Genomic DNA, 15,697 nt, shown 5'->3' on the forward strand with positions numbered 1-15,697 from the left:
TCCTTTGGGTAAATACAAAGAAGCATGTTTAGTTTTGTAAGAAACCCACCAAACTGTTTTCCAAAGAGGCTGAACCTTTTTTTTTGGCGGGGGGGGGGGGGGGCTTCTATCCTGTTCCATTCATCTATTTGTATATTCTTTTGCCAGTACCAACACTGCCTTCATTACTGTAGCTTTATAGTTAAGTCTTGAAATTGGGTACTGTCAGTCTTCCAACTTTGTTCTTCTCCTTCAGTATCACGTTGATTATTCCGAATCTTTTGCCTCTCCATATAAAATTCAGAATCATTTTGTTGATATCAACAAAATAACCAACCAAGATTTTGATTGGGATTGCACCAAATCTATAGATCAATTTGGGAACAACTGACATTTTGAAAATGTTGAGTTTTCCTATCCATGAACATGGAATATCTCTCCATTTATTTAGGTTTTTTGTTTCTTTCATCAGAGTTTATAGTTTTTCATATATATATATATATATATATATATATATATATATATCAGCATCCAAAATAAGAGAAATACTTAGATATAAACCTAAACATATATGCTGATATAAGTGGTATTGTGTTTTTAATTTCAAATTCCATTTGTTTATTGCTGGTATACAGGAAAATGACTTTTTTTCAGTTTACTTTATTTTTTTAGCCCCAACATGGGACTCAAACTTACAACCCTGAAATCCAGAGTTGCATGCTCTTCCAACTGAGCCAACCAGGCGGCCCAAATGATTGACTTGTGTATATTAACCTTGTATCCTGCAACCTTGCTATAGTAACTTATTAGTTCCAGACTTTTTTGGTGAATTCTTCCATATTTTCTACATAGGTGATCATACTATTGTTATACCTTTTCTTCCCTTTTATTGTCTTACTGCTTTAGCTAGGACTTCCAAAGAGAGTGCAGAGAATTGGTATATCTTCCCTAAATGTTTGGTGAAATCTACCATTGAACATCTGGGCATGGTGCTTTCTGTTTTTGATGGTTTTTCATTGTTGACTCAATTTCTTTTATAGATATAGGCCTATTAAGATTGTCTATTTCTTCCCTGTGAGTTTTGACAAATTGTGTTCCTCAACTGAGGAACTGAAGGGTGTTGAAGTCTCCTACTACAATGATGGATTCATCTGTTTCTCCTTGCAGTTCTATCACATTTTGCCTCATATAGTTTGACACTCTATTGTTAAGTACATACACATTAAGGATCATTATGTCTTCTTGTAGAATTGACCCCTTTATCATTATGTAACACCCCTCTTTATCCCTAACCTTCTTTGCTTTGATATCTACTCTGTCTGAAATTATTACAGCTACTTCTGCTTTCTTTAGATTAGTATTAGCATGGTGTACTTTCTCCATCCATTTACTTTTAATCTATTTGTCTTTCTATTTAAGTGGTTTTCCTATAAACAACATATTGCTGGGTCTTGTTTTTTGATCCACTCTAACAATCTCTGTCTTTTAATTGGTATATTTAGATCACTGTCATCCAAGGTGATTATTGATATAGTTGGAATAAATATTACATATCTGTCATTGTTTCCTGTTTGTTGCCCTTGTTCTTTGTTCCTATATTTGTCTTCTACTCACTTCTTTTCTGCCTTTTGTGGTTTTAACTGAGCATTCCACATGAATCCATTTTCTCTTTTTTTTTTTTTAAAGATTTTATTTATTTATTTGAGAGAGAGCACATGAGAGGGGTTACGGTCAGAGGGAGAAGCAGACTCCCCACCGAGCAGGGAGCCCAATGCGGGACTCGATCCAGGGACTCCAGGATCATGACCTGAGCCGAAGGCAGTCACTCAACCAACTGAGCCACCCAGGCACGCTTTTCTCTCCTTTCTTAACATATTTGTTTGTTTCTCTGGCTTCTTTCAGGATTTTTTAAATTTAAAGTTGATTTTTTTTTTATTTTTATTTTTTTAAGATTTTATTTATTTGAGAGAGAGAGAATGAGAGATACAGAGCACGAGAAGGAAGAGGGTCAGAGGGAGAAGCAGACTCCCCACTGAGTGGGGAGCCCGATGCGGGACTCGATCCCAGGACTCCAGGATCATGACCTGAGCCAAAGGCAGTCGCTTAACCAACTGAGCCACCCAGGTGCCCTAAAGTTGATTTTCTATAGTTTGGAAATAATATGCCTATGCGTAGCTTTTTGTTTTGTTTGTTTTGTCTTGTTTTTAATTTATCTGCCAGGGTTTGTTTAGCTTCCTGGGTCAGATCTGTGGTCTGCTTTCTGATATTAATTTTAGCAAATTCTCAGTCGTTATTGTTTCAAATATTCCTTCCATCCCTTTCTTTCTTCTCCTTCTTGTATTTCCATTACATGTATGTTACACCTTTTATAGTCGTCCCACAGTCCTTGGGTATTGTTTTTATTTTTTTCCAGTCTCTGTTCACTTTGTTTTTCAGTTTTCAAGGATTCTATTGATATATTCCCTTGCTCAGAGATTTTTTTTCTCAGCCATATCCAGTCTATATAGAGCCCATCAAAGGCATTCTTCATTTCTGTTACAATGTTTTGACCTCTTGCATTTCTTTTTGGTTCTTTTAGGTAGACAGAACTAAAATCAAATTATATAGGGCGTCTGGGTGGCTCAGTTGGTTAAGCAACTGCCTTCGGCTCAGGTCATGATCCTGGAGTCCCGGGATCGAGTCCCGCATCGGGCTCCCTGCTCAGCGGGGAGTCTGCTTCTCCCTCTGACCCTCCTCCCTCTCATGCTCTCTCTCTCAAATAAATAAATAAAATCTTTAAAAAAATAAAATAAAATAAAATAAAATTATATATATTCCAAACCCCGTGCTCTTTTTCCTACGAGTCTGAATTTTTAATTAAAAAAAAAACTTTAGTTTCTAGTCACTAATTTAAAAGAATTTAAATTTAAAAGAAACACTTGATCAAAGAATAGCAGTTTTCATATTTGTGTAAAAATCTAAAACCATTTTGGAGGTTTAATTTTGCTCAACTCCATGGGATGTCATTTGTACCACAGTCAAAATGAAAAAGCCCTCGCAGGAGTTGTTCAATGTGGTGACCCTGTCTCATATCCTTTCCCCTCTCTAATTGCTTACTTCCTACCTTCCAGCTGCCTTAGGTCCTAAAAAGCAAGAAAAAAGGTAAGTACTAGGAAAAAGTTTAATAATAGTATGAGATTTTCTTTAGTCACTTATCTAGTTTATTATTCTACTATAAAATGTTAGGAGAAAAATGAACAAAACTTTTATTTGAGTCCACTCAGTGGTGTGCTGGAACCAGTTCACATCAATTCCTAAGAGCTGAATGTTCTCATCTTTTCCCAACCTGTGATTGATCACACCAACATGGTGCCCTGAACCCTTCCATGGTGGGTGCATTAGTTTTCTATTGCTGTTACAAAAAACTACCATGAATTCAGTGGTTTAAAACAACCTAAGTTTAATATTTTAGTTATGTAGGTTAGAAGTCTGTCACAGGTCTATGGGGTGCCTGGGTGGCTCAGTCAGTTAAGTGTCCGAATCTTGGTTTTGACTCAAGTCATGATCTCATGGCTCCTGGGATTAAGCCCTGCTTTGGGCTCTGCACTCAGCAGGGAGTCTGCTTGGGGATTCCCTCTTTCTCTCCCTCCCCCCACTTGCTTACTCTCTCTCTCTCAAATAAATAAATCTTAAAAAAAAAAAAAAACAATTATGTTACAGGCCTCATTGGGCTGAATTTCTTTCTGGAAGCTCTAGGAAGAAAATCCATTCCCATAGATTTTCCAGATTCTAGAGGAATCTCCCACATTCCTTGGCTCATGGCCCCTTTCTCCATCTTTAAAGCCAGCAACATTTATTTGATCATTATTTTGCAGTCACACCTCCTTATAACTTTCTTCTTCAGCCTCTCCACTTTGAAGGACTCTTCTGATTACACAGAGCCCAGTATAATCCAAGATAATGTCCCTATTTTAAGGTCAGTTGATTAGCAACATTAATTTCATCTGCAACCTTACTTCTCCTTTGCCGTGTAACTTAACACATTTTCAGGTTCCAGGCATTAGGAAGTGAACTACTTTAGGGGGGCATTAATCTGCCAATAACAGAAATTGGCAAATGCTACAAATCAAGATTCTTCTTCCCAGAAAGCTGGTTGTTAAAACATTCACCAGCACACCATTGCTACAAGTAATCATGAGGGAACATCAGACAAAACCCTTATAAGAATTATAGGATTAAAGCAATTTATAGAACTCTAACAAAGTTGCTTTGTACCTTAAGATGTTTAAATACACTAGATAGCTGGGAAGGATAAATTACTCTCTGAACAGTTTAAAACAAATTAAGTTTGCAAAGTATCTTCCTTAGGATGAATTAATATGGAGTCTAAAAATCTTGTGTAGCATTAGCTGGTGAGGAACAAACAGGAAAATGTTATTATAAAGTACATAAGCTGTTGCCTTTTAAGATTAAAAAAACAACAACAGCAGCGAAGAGACTTAAAAGATTTTTTTAGATGCTATTTGTCCTTCATATAACATCAAAGAATTCTTTCAGTATCAGGCATGGATTAACTCATTAACATTTTCAACCTAGAAGAAATGACCTGAATATCAAGATTTTAATTCACTGAGTCATAAGGCAAACCAGAGAAGGTGGAACATTATTATGTCATGCTATGTGGGTAGGCAATGCTTTAGCAGACCTAATTGAGAAACATAAATCACACCACTTCTTAAGTCTTACAACTCTAGTATAAAAGGTGGTCCACTTTGTCCACATGTTGAAATCAATGATATTTATAATAGAGGATCTTTTGATCAGATTGTTGGTAGTTGGATAAGCTTTTGTAAATAATTTTCTTTAATTTTTATATAATATGGCTTTTAGAAGTTTCTCATTAAAGTTTCTCATGGAAGGAGAGGGAGAAATAAACTCCAGGGTTTATAATTACAATAGCTTGTAACTTAAGTAATGCTTATCCTGCCAGGAAGTAGACTAAACTTCTTACATATATTATCTTATCTAATTCTAAAGACAACCCTATAAGACAAGTCTGGAGGGTTCAGAGAATGAACTCTTAGGTCAAATTCCTTGGATTCAAATCCTGGCTCCACCACTTCCTAATCATATTTGACCTCGGGCATATTTTTATGTCTTGGTTTCCTTATTTGTCAAAAAAGGGGTGGGAAGAAGAGTCTGCCATACAATGTTCTAATTAGTAATAAATGAACACATTATGGAGCTTAGTGTGGTGCCTAGCTGAATAATGTTATCTATTATTATTAGTTCCATCCTGTTAGAAGATGCCCTCTTATAACTTCTCGGTTTCATTACGGTCTACATACCCAAGTGGAGATTTCATCCAAAAATGAATTCCACCAACCACCCCAGAGGAAAGGGACAAACTGGTACAATGGGAAATGTTAAAGGGTAGTAAATGTACATATAATTAATATATATAATATATATTTTTCATTATTGCATTTCAATATTAACATACATGGTCTGTTTTGCTTAATAATAACTGTTATTTGTTAAAATAATGACATTCTTGAATGCCATATTTGGGCATTTTTGAAAAAGTGGTTACAAAATAGTATCTAACATATCCTCTACACCACAAAAAAAACAAGCCTTAGATACATAATTTCTGTGAATCTATTTTAACTGTGCTGAGCATGCATTGCTTTTACAACTGGAAACAAAAAGGAAACAAAAGAAAATGGATAGTTTTGCAAGGACTATGGTACTGGGGACTCAAGGACTTTTTTTTTTATAAAAAAGAAATCTATCTGGTTTTGTGCCTATACTTGTCTTTTTTTCATTCAGATTCATCTTGATTGTAGTTTGTGAAAGAAAATAACCTTACTCCAGAACAATAGATACTATTTTAGTACAAACATAATGTTTTAGTTGAAAATTTTAAAAAAACTTACTAAAAATTATCAACTGGGAAAAAAAATTATCAACTGGGGGCCCAGTGATGAGGGAGCACAGCTTAAGAGTTCTATTGTAAAAGGTGTTTCACCATCTCCCGTTCTGATTGACTGCCTCCATTAAGAGTCACCTGTACCGCCTTAAGACTAGATACTCTGTTCTAGATGCTTAATGAACTGGCCCTTTATTTAAGTATCCATTTAACAAGTATTTACTGAACACCAACTATGTGCTAGGTACCATTGCAGGTGTTATGGATACAACAAAAGGACAAAAAATACTTGTCCTCATGGAGGTTAACTTTTAGTGAGGGGAGATACTTCAAACAAAATAAGTAAGCTAATTACATATTAGAACAGTAATAAATATGGGAAAAGAAAAAGTGATTATGGTGAAGCAGGGTGAAAAATCTGGGACAGGGAAGGCCTCATTGAAAAAGGTAACACTGGAGAAAGACTAGAAAAAGGGAGAGAGCAAGCCATGCCAGTATTTGGGGAAGATAATTCTAAACCAGAGATCAAATCCCGGAGGCAGGAAATATGCATTGAGGTGTTAAATCGAGGAAATCCACTTGGTGGAGGTGTGTTAGCAAAGTGGAAAATAATAGAAAGTAGAGTCAGAAAGTTGAAATATCTAGCTTTTGAATAAAATGGAAAGATATTAGTGGGCTTTGAGCAAAAGAACGTCGTATTCTGACATACGTTAAAGATCACTTAGGTTGCTGTGTTGAGAACCATAGACAGGGAAATTAGTTGAGAGGTTAAATAATTGACGTTAGCTGACAATGGCTTAGGACCATGGTGACAGGGGAGAGAATTATATGTTGAAAACAGTGAGATTCTGGGTATATTTGGAAGGTTAGAGCAAACATGACTGATATATTGGGGTATTAAAAAAAAAGGTTAGGGACGCCTGGGTGGCTCAGTCATTAAGCATCCGCTTTCGGCTCAGGTCGTGGTCCCAGGGTCCTGGGATTGAGTCCCACATCAGGCTCCCTGCTCAGCAGGAAGCCTGCTTCTCCCTCTCCCACTCCCCCTGCTTGTCTTACCTCTCTGTCAAATAAAATCTTAAAAAAAAAGTTAATGAAGACTCCAAGGATTCTGGCCTTAACTGTAAGGATGATGTTCCTATGAACTGGTATGATTGAAGATAGTGGGAGTGAAGATTGTAGATATGGAGTCTGAGAGGTTCACAGATTCAGAACTGGACATGTTAAATTTAAGATGCCCTTTAGACATCCACATGGAGAGGATAAGTGAACATGGATATATCCATATATAGTATGTGTATATGTATGTATATATATGTGTATATGTATATGTGTGTGTATACATACACACACACATAAACATACGGAAAAACATTTGGTCTGAAAAATTACCTAGGACATCTACAACATCCTATTTCAAAAATGAGACTGGATGAAGATTGCAGATGATGAAGAGGTCCTAAGTGTTTTTTCTTTGGGGTATTCCAATATTAAAAGGTCACAAAGATTAAAAGTGCACCACCAAGAAACTGAGTAGAAAAGCCAATTATGTAAAAGAAAAACAAAGTATGTTGTTCTAGAGACTACAGGATGAAAATGTTTCCAAGGAGAGTTATGTCAACTGTGATAGGTCAAAATGAGTACTGATAAATGACTTTTGAATTTAGAAACATGGACATAGGTAACAGATGACCTTAACAGAATCATTTTTAGAGGAGTAGTAAGGGTAAATTCTGATCAGGGTGAATTAATAAAACTTGAAAGAAGTGAAATCAGTGTAATTTTTGCTTGGCTCTTTTTGTTTCCTTTTCAAGTACCTACTGGGAAGCATTTGCAAATTCTGAAAACTGAAACTTATCAAACATACATAAATGCTAACCCAAGACATCAGTATTTAAATGCAGCTTTGCTTGCTTTCCTCATTAAGGAACAAAGTCTGTTGTGATTAAATCAGCACAGTAAAAGCATAATGGCTGCTAACTCAATGAACTAGATGGACTCAGATCCAACTACAATCCCTGATAACCTTCAAAATCTTCAGCATGGAGTATGCCATGGTAAAAATCATTGACAATACACTTCAATATCAGTCAGTAGCAGAAATCCAAAGGTTTCCACTTTGCCAGTGCCAGACACCTGAATACTCTCCCCCATCTATCTTTGCATTTTTCCAGTTCCAGCTGTTAAATATACTCTAGTGAAGTTACCAAGTCCTATACAAAAAATGAAAAGTGTTTTGAGCAGCTCCAAGTCTTATTTTCAAATTATACAAATAGATGGAAATTCAGGAAATTCCTTAAATTCTAAGTTTATTTCCTATACCCTACTTATAAAGTTCAGAGCAGATTTTCAGCATTAAATAGTGACACATACCAAGTTTCAGGTATTTATTATTCAGTGTAAACCCCAACACAATACACCAACATGATTTCGTGCATTTAGAGGGGAAATATTTCCTGGATAAGTGGAAAATTGTGCGGATGGCTTCTGGAAGACCTTCATCCTAAGCAGCTTTATAGTGAAACATTTCATTTAGAAGTCTGGACCTTCTTTCTTCAGTTTGCTGTAATCTACATTCACTGAGTAGAACTTGGAAAAGAAAAAAGATATTTTAGATAATCTATCAAACACACAGAGATGATACAGAAGTTTTAAAATTATTTTTATTCAGCTTTCTATAGTAACAATTACAGACATGAATTTTTTATTACGGATACTTAACAATATAAAAGTCATCCAAAGAAGACACTAAAATTCCAGTCCTTTAATAATGATTTTGGTAAGGTAAAAATATTCAATCTACCTCAGAAGAACAGTGTTAGTATGTTCCCTCAATTTTCTAAATCAAATTGCATCAATATCAAAGTGACATCTGACCACTTGCGGTACAAAAGTTTTTCAAATAATACCGTATTTTTGCTTCTAAATAATACTGTATTTAAATCATAATGCATGTTTGGAAACCTGTAATTTCTAAAAATTTCCTATTAAAATTAATTTTAGAAATCTATAATTGCTTTAGAAAAAAAACGCCTCTCTCAACATCGTTTTTTTTTTTTTTTAATGATTTGTATTTGAAACATCTCCAGAGTTTCTACTGAGAAAACATTAGGATTTATACATTAAGCCTAAGGCTATAATCTTGGGTTTACAGAATCCTGTGCGAAAGAACACTGAAGAGGTTGTAATATAATTACTTGAAGACTACATTATTTTAACTCCAAAAGAACTAAACCTGCAGAATCATCAACATTTTCTTCAAGGTTTTTAAGAAGCTCATAAACCTATTATTTTTTCAAATCATTTTATTTTTCCAAACATACCCTAACTTCTTTATCTCTAACTGAAGAATTCAAAATTCTTATTTTACTTAAGTTTTAAAAAAAGAAAAATTCCCAGGTTGTAAAGCTTATCCTTGAGTTACACACAAAGTTGCATAGACAGAGAAGTACAAATAAGCCAAAGAGCAGTAATCTTTGTTCTGACATTGTTCTTATGAAGCAACTGAACCTAAACAACGAGATTTTTGTAAAAGAAACTAATTTGTGCTACCTTAACATGTTAACAAAATTAAGAGGGAATATTTATAAAAGAACTACAGGCTACATATTAAGAAAGTAAACACTGATTAGGTTCTTCTAATGGATGCCAGACACTGTGGGCATAATGCTTTATGTTTATCTTAATTATCACAGCCTTATTCATTCTTACGTAATTATAAAAGAGGCAACTGAAGATCAAGTTACAAGATTCGCCAAACAATGAATGAGAAGCAGGATCAAGCCCTTACACTCTTGCAGAGTGGAAAGTATCTTTGCCAATTTTGTCAAAACTAAGCAGGCTTCTGATGTATTTGCTTCTATTCGGTTCCATGTGCCAGCATCAAAATTCTCTGTTGAAGTAACGAAGTAATTTTCAAATCTGTTTTACTTTTCAGCTTCCATGTCCCCATTCTTTTTCTCAATTTAATGGTGGCTACCTGGAAGGTCTCTGGAACAACAGTTGGGAAGGCACACATATTCTGATCGTGGCTTTGGGACATTTTATTCAGTTGAGAGTATTCCTGGGCCTTTAATGCTTAAATCCTATTTTAGTCCTCTCGCTTGTCTCAACTTTGGCTAGATTTGCAAAGTGGCAACAATCCCCAAAATTTAGTGGTTTACAACAACAAAGGTTTGTTTTTCACTCACATTATATGCCATTTGTAAGCTGACTGCTCCATGTTCTCTTCATTGCAATTCTGGGTTGAATGAATAACCCTTAACTGTCCATTTTGGTCTCAGGACAGATGAAATAGAACAATGGAGGAAGCACACACTGGTTCAGAAATGGCAGATATCATTTCCCCTCACTTAGGTTTTTCCAGAATAAGTGATGTGGTCAAAAATAAAAAAACCAAGTATCTTAGGTGACGGGTAGAGAATGATAAAAATAATCTAGTCTACCTCACTGTTTAGGTTTAGAAGCAGTAGCATGCTTCATTCACTCCAGGCTCCCAAGTTTCTGGACTTGGTTCCCTTTTATTTCTGCTTACAAATCGCCCAATTCTTCTACAAGTTCATCTCTTGGCAAATACAGCCAATAATAGTCCACTAACATCCTGTTTTCCAAGATCTTTTCCTGTAACAAGCTCTTTAGGCACATGGTCTACCTTCCAAGTTACAGCAGGTGATACTTTATCAAATGTTTTGTATCAAATATGATTCATCTTTCCAATCTCTAAATCAGTGTCATAGCTAGTCATCCCATTCATGCCACACAAATTAGATTTTTGTTTCAGCAACATTCCATTTCCACTTCACATGTCCTCATACTGGCATGTGTTATCATAGTGCCAGGGTATTGGTAATTGCATTCATTATCAGAATCACCTAGGGAGCTTTTTGAACTACACCTACCCAGAGACTCCAATACACAATTTGGTGGAAGGATCAAGGCCTGTTTTTTTCCCTTTTCTTTTTTAAAATTTACTGGATGTGGAATCATTTTCTTTAGAATGTACTTAAACAATCTTTTAAGAGAGGAAAAATAAATCAGGATGCCCCTTTACCATTTTTTCAAGTTAAAATGTAATACACAGGTTAAGTGGCTCATTTCAGCTTTGCCAGCACATTTTTATCTGTTTCTTGCAGGGAGATCCATTTAAGAGATTTGGGAGCCCAATTATGATCAGACAATTGAGTGGAAAGCTTGGGATCAGCAAAAGGCAGTAATTATCTTAAAAGTTGCTCTCATCAATAATGATAGCAGCCATCTCCATCTGATGTAGATCTGCTAAGGGTCCTGGATGTTCATTGGTCAGAGCACCGCTTCTTGAGAATGCTTAAGCAAACTGCTATTTCTCTCTTTTGATGAAGCACCTCAGTACACTGGAAGTGCACATGGTGAGTCATACACTTTAAATAGGTAAATTGTATGCAAATGTGAATTATACCCTAATAAAGGTGCTCTGGTTTTAGCATTTCCAGAGATTCTTTGTATGCAAAATTTTTACACATAAGGAAGGTTCTGTATAGGGAATTAACAAATGGTCTCAGATTTACAACAACATGGATGGGCTTTAAGAGCATTATGCTAAGTAAGATACATCACATGGAGAAAGACAAATACTGTATGATATCCCTTTTATGCAAAATCTAAAAAAGCTGAACTTGTAAAAGTAGTAGAATGGTGGTTACCAGGGGCTGGGGGGTGGGGGAATTAGGGAGATGTTGCAACTAGTAAATAAATAAATCCTGGAGATATAATACACGACACAGGAATTACAGTCAACGATATTGTATAATAAATTTCAAAGCTACTAAGACACTAGGTCTTAATTATTCTCAACACACAAAAAAATAGTTAATTATGTGACACAGTGTCAGGTAATGCTAATATAGTAATCATACTGCAATACATAAATTTATCAAACCAACACCTTGTATACTTTATACTTAACATAATTTTATGTGCCAACTGTATCTCAGTAAAATAAATAGGGGCGCCTGGGTGGCTCAGTTGGTTAAGCAACTGCCTTCGGCTCAGGTCATGATCCTGGAGTCCCGGGATCGAGTCCCACATCATGCTCCCTGCTCAGCAGGGAGTCTGCTTCTCCCTCTGACCCTCCCCCCTCTCATGCTCTCTCTATCTCATTCTCTCTCAAATAAATAAAATCTTAAAAAAAAATTTTTTTTAAATAAAATAAAATAAATAAATGGTCTCAGTCCATAAACTCATTCTGTGAAAGCGTAGTCCCACAAACCACTTTTCAGGTAAGATGTTAAAAAGTTTCGTTAGAAGGTTCATTGTAAAATTTAAGTTTCAAGTGACTTTCATTTCTTCCTAATTACCCTCACCTGAAATATTTCAACTATATCAACAAGAAAGAAGAGCCAACCAAACCATCCACTGAAATAGTACTACTCAAAGTGTGGTCCATGGACCAGCAGCATCGGCATCACCTGAAACCTTGTTAGAAATACAAATTCTTAGTCTCCACAACAGACCAACTAAATTAGAATCTCTGGAGATGGAGCTGAACAATATGTGTTTTAACCACCTGTCAGGTGAGGCCTATGTACACTGAAGTTTGAAAACCACTGCACTATTCAAGATCTAAGAAAATGGTATATGATAGCTATTACGTCTCCTTTTATTACTTAGTCAAATCATGAAAACATTATCTTAATTTCACATCCAGAGTCTAAAGTCTGTGAATAAAATCCTTAGAAAAAAATATTTGCTAGAGAAATATGCCATTTTAATTTCATAGAACAATCTAGCAATTCCTCCAAAGTTCATCGTAATGGAATTTTACATGTATATCCAATTTAAAAAAAAAACAAAAACCTACTACATGAGTATTAAAATATACTTTCTAGCAATTCTGAAACAATTTTGTAGCTTACCTTGTATTGATCATTGGGACCCAGTTTGTTCCAGGGTTCTGGGTTATTCTTCCTATCCCAACTAAAAGGAACAAACATTATAATTGTTATAATAAAAAAAAACTATTTAAAATATTTTTGTACTTCCTAAGAAGCCAGTATTTTGAATAGATCTCATTTTCTATTAGAATTAAGTATGGTGTTGTTTTCATTAGAGTTGAAGCAGACATAGGCTCTATAATTAGCAATTCCATGTAATCAGTTAGAAAAAAAGGGTAGAGCACTACTGGGTATTTACCCCAAAGATACAGATGTAATGAAAAAAAGGGGCACCTGCACCCCAATGTTCATAGTAGCAATGTCCACAACAGCCGAAGTGCGGAAGGAGCTGAGGTGTCCTCAACAGATGAATGGATAAAGAGGATGTGGTTCATAAATATAACGGAGTATTACTCAGCCATGGAAAGGATGGATACCTACCATTTACATCAACATGGATGGAACTGGAAGGTATTACGTTAAGTGAAATAAGTCAATCAGAGGAAGATAATTACCATATTGTTTCACTCATATGTGGAATATAAGAAATAGCACAGAAGATCGTTAAGGGAAGGGAGGGAAAACTGAATGGGAAGAAATCACAGAAGGAGACAAACCATGAGAGACTCTTGACTCTGGGAAACAAACTGAGGGTTGCTGAAGGGAGGTGGGTGGGGGGATGGGGTAACAGGGTGATAGGCATTAAGGAGCACATGTGATGTGATGAGCACTGGGTGTTATACGCAACTAATGAATCATTGAACACTACACCAAAAACTAATGATGGTTTGATGATATGATAATGATGATATGTTGACTAACTGAATTTAAATTTAAAAAGAAAAAAAGGTAGAACACAGGGCCTCTGGGGCAGTGTTTCTGTCCCTATCCCTGTCACCGGAAACTTTAAACTTGGCTTTTACTGAAGAAGTGATATACAGAAAAGTATACAGAATAACAATAAATCTCTTTTTGTTCCCTGTTGTTCTCTAACTTCAAAAAGAAGCATTCCTGGGACACCTGGGTGGCTCAGTCAGTTAAGAGTCTGCCTTCGGGTTAGGTCGTGATCCCAGGGTCTTGGAATCAAGTCCAGCATCAGGGTCCTTGCTCAGCAGGGAGCCTGCTTCTCTCTCTGCCTGCCACCCCCCTGCTTGTGCCCGCTCTCTGACAAATACAATCTTAAAAAAAACCATTCCTTATTGAGGAAAAGCAGGAAAAAACATTTACATGTATGAGCAACCCTGAATAAGTATTTTATAAAAATACTTATCTCAATTCTCACAAGACTCCAAATAGATATTAGCAGTTCTACTCTACCCAGGAGAAAAATGAGACTCAGAGAAATTTAGACAATTTTATGAACCAAGTAGATGACAACAGAACTAGGATCTGAACTTTCTATATACGACTACAAAACTTAGGCTCTTTCTACTACTTGATGTTGCCTCCCTGAAGACTGTGGCTCCTAAACCAGCTTTAGACCACCAAAGTTATAAATATTTTTAAGTACTTACCTGACATCTGGATTGAACAATGCCAGGCGCAAGACATACAGCGCTGCTCCAGTACCTCCTGCCCCAATAAATATGAAGAGGGGGATCAACTAAAATCAAACAAACACAAAACAGACAAGAATCAACAGCCAGCTTCAAATACCTAGCTACTGAAAAAAAGAAAGGCTACAGTAGTTCCTACACACTAATTCTGAAGTCTCAAACCGCTATTTTTCGGTCTTGTTTTAAAATTGGATAAAGATAGACCTTACATTGAGGTAAGATCTCTTATAACTGTGTTCAAAAGAAATGGAATTTCTGAAAAGATGTGAAGATGAATCTGGTTTAATGTAGAAAAACGTATATTCAAATTTTTAAATTTCCAGGAAAATATATCAAATCGTCTTCCCCTAATATTTATACATTATTCTCATTAAATTTCCCAGCCTCCTCTATCTTGAGGCTTGTAAAACTTCTTGGTCTGTCTTATAAGTCTTTTGATTAACACAAATTCTGTGAAAAAGAGTTCGAATGAGCAAAAACAAAAGCACGCCCATTACAAACACTGGTTACATGCATTAATCTTTGAAAACATATTGCTACCAATGCTTAATGAGTTTAATACAAAAACTGCGTAACTGAGTTTTAGGACAACAAATTGATGTGCTTGGGAAAAAATTAAGATAAAAAGAACTTAACCGCGAGTCACCTCTGCGCTACCGAACTCCCCCCAAATCTCAAGACGTCAAGACGTCTTGGAATCCTCAAGATTACAGACCTTTGTAATTGCCCGGTGGTGCAATGCAGTGAGCACTAGATCTTTGAGATGGCACAACAAATAGGAAACCTGACCTGCTGGTCTCCAACCCACACGGCGCACAACTACCCCTGGGTCGGACCAACATACGAGAGGGTGCAACCACCATAATATTCCAACATTCACCAGTTTATTTTCCTCGAAGGTATCCCTCACCTTCCACCTGCCAGCCTAAGCCCCTCAATGCCTGGCGTGGTCAGAGCTCAAGGGCCTGGGGTAACTAGGATGACAAAGTAAGTGAGCAGGGTCCACCCCAAGGTGAAGGAGGAAGCCCCCAGGGAGTTGAGGAAGCCGCAGCGGGACACAGGATGGACAAGTGAAGACACTGCTAAAGGGTTCACGAACTTACGCTCGGATGCTTCTTGGCCTGACCAATGATCTGGCGTAACATGGTTGCTGCAGAGGCCTCCTGTCCAGAAGAAAAAACCAAACGTCGAAGGGCCGGCACTAAGTAATCCCTACACCGAGGATGAACGGACGTCCAAAGTCACCCAGAACCTCCTACCTAAAGGACCCCTGGCTCGGAGGGCAGTCTGCAGCAGAGGGCCCGGATGCGGCTGTCCTTAACAGTGCCTGCCTTGATCCAGCGCAT

General features: G+C 36.6%; 1 protein-coding gene across 1 annotated transcript; it reads right to left on the bottom strand.

The window, feature by feature from the left end:
• Positions 1-8,260: 8,260 nt before the first annotated feature.
• On the bottom strand, positions 8,261-15,628 carry NDUFA4 (NDUFA4 mitochondrial complex associated). The gene is made up of 4 exons (XM_025872958.2): positions 15,455-15,628; positions 14,310-14,398; positions 12,778-12,838; positions 8,261-8,476 (listed from the first exon to the last, which is right to left on the bottom strand). The coding sequence occupies exons 1-4, from the start codon at positions 15,494-15,496 to the stop codon at positions 8,420-8,422; spliced, it is 249 nt and encodes an 82-aa protein (XP_025728743.1). The 5' UTR covers positions 15,497-15,628; the 3' UTR covers positions 8,261-8,419.
• Positions 15,629-15,697: the final 69 nt, after the last annotated feature.

Source organism: Callorhinus ursinus, unplaced genomic scaffold (assembly GCF_003265705.2).
Source record: "Callorhinus ursinus isolate GAN/ISIS: 27379988/994484 unplaced genomic scaffold, GSC_fseal_2.0 scaffold12, whole genome shotgun sequence".
Classification (NCBI taxonomy): Eukaryota; Metazoa; Chordata; class Mammalia; order Carnivora; family Otariidae; genus Callorhinus; species Callorhinus ursinus.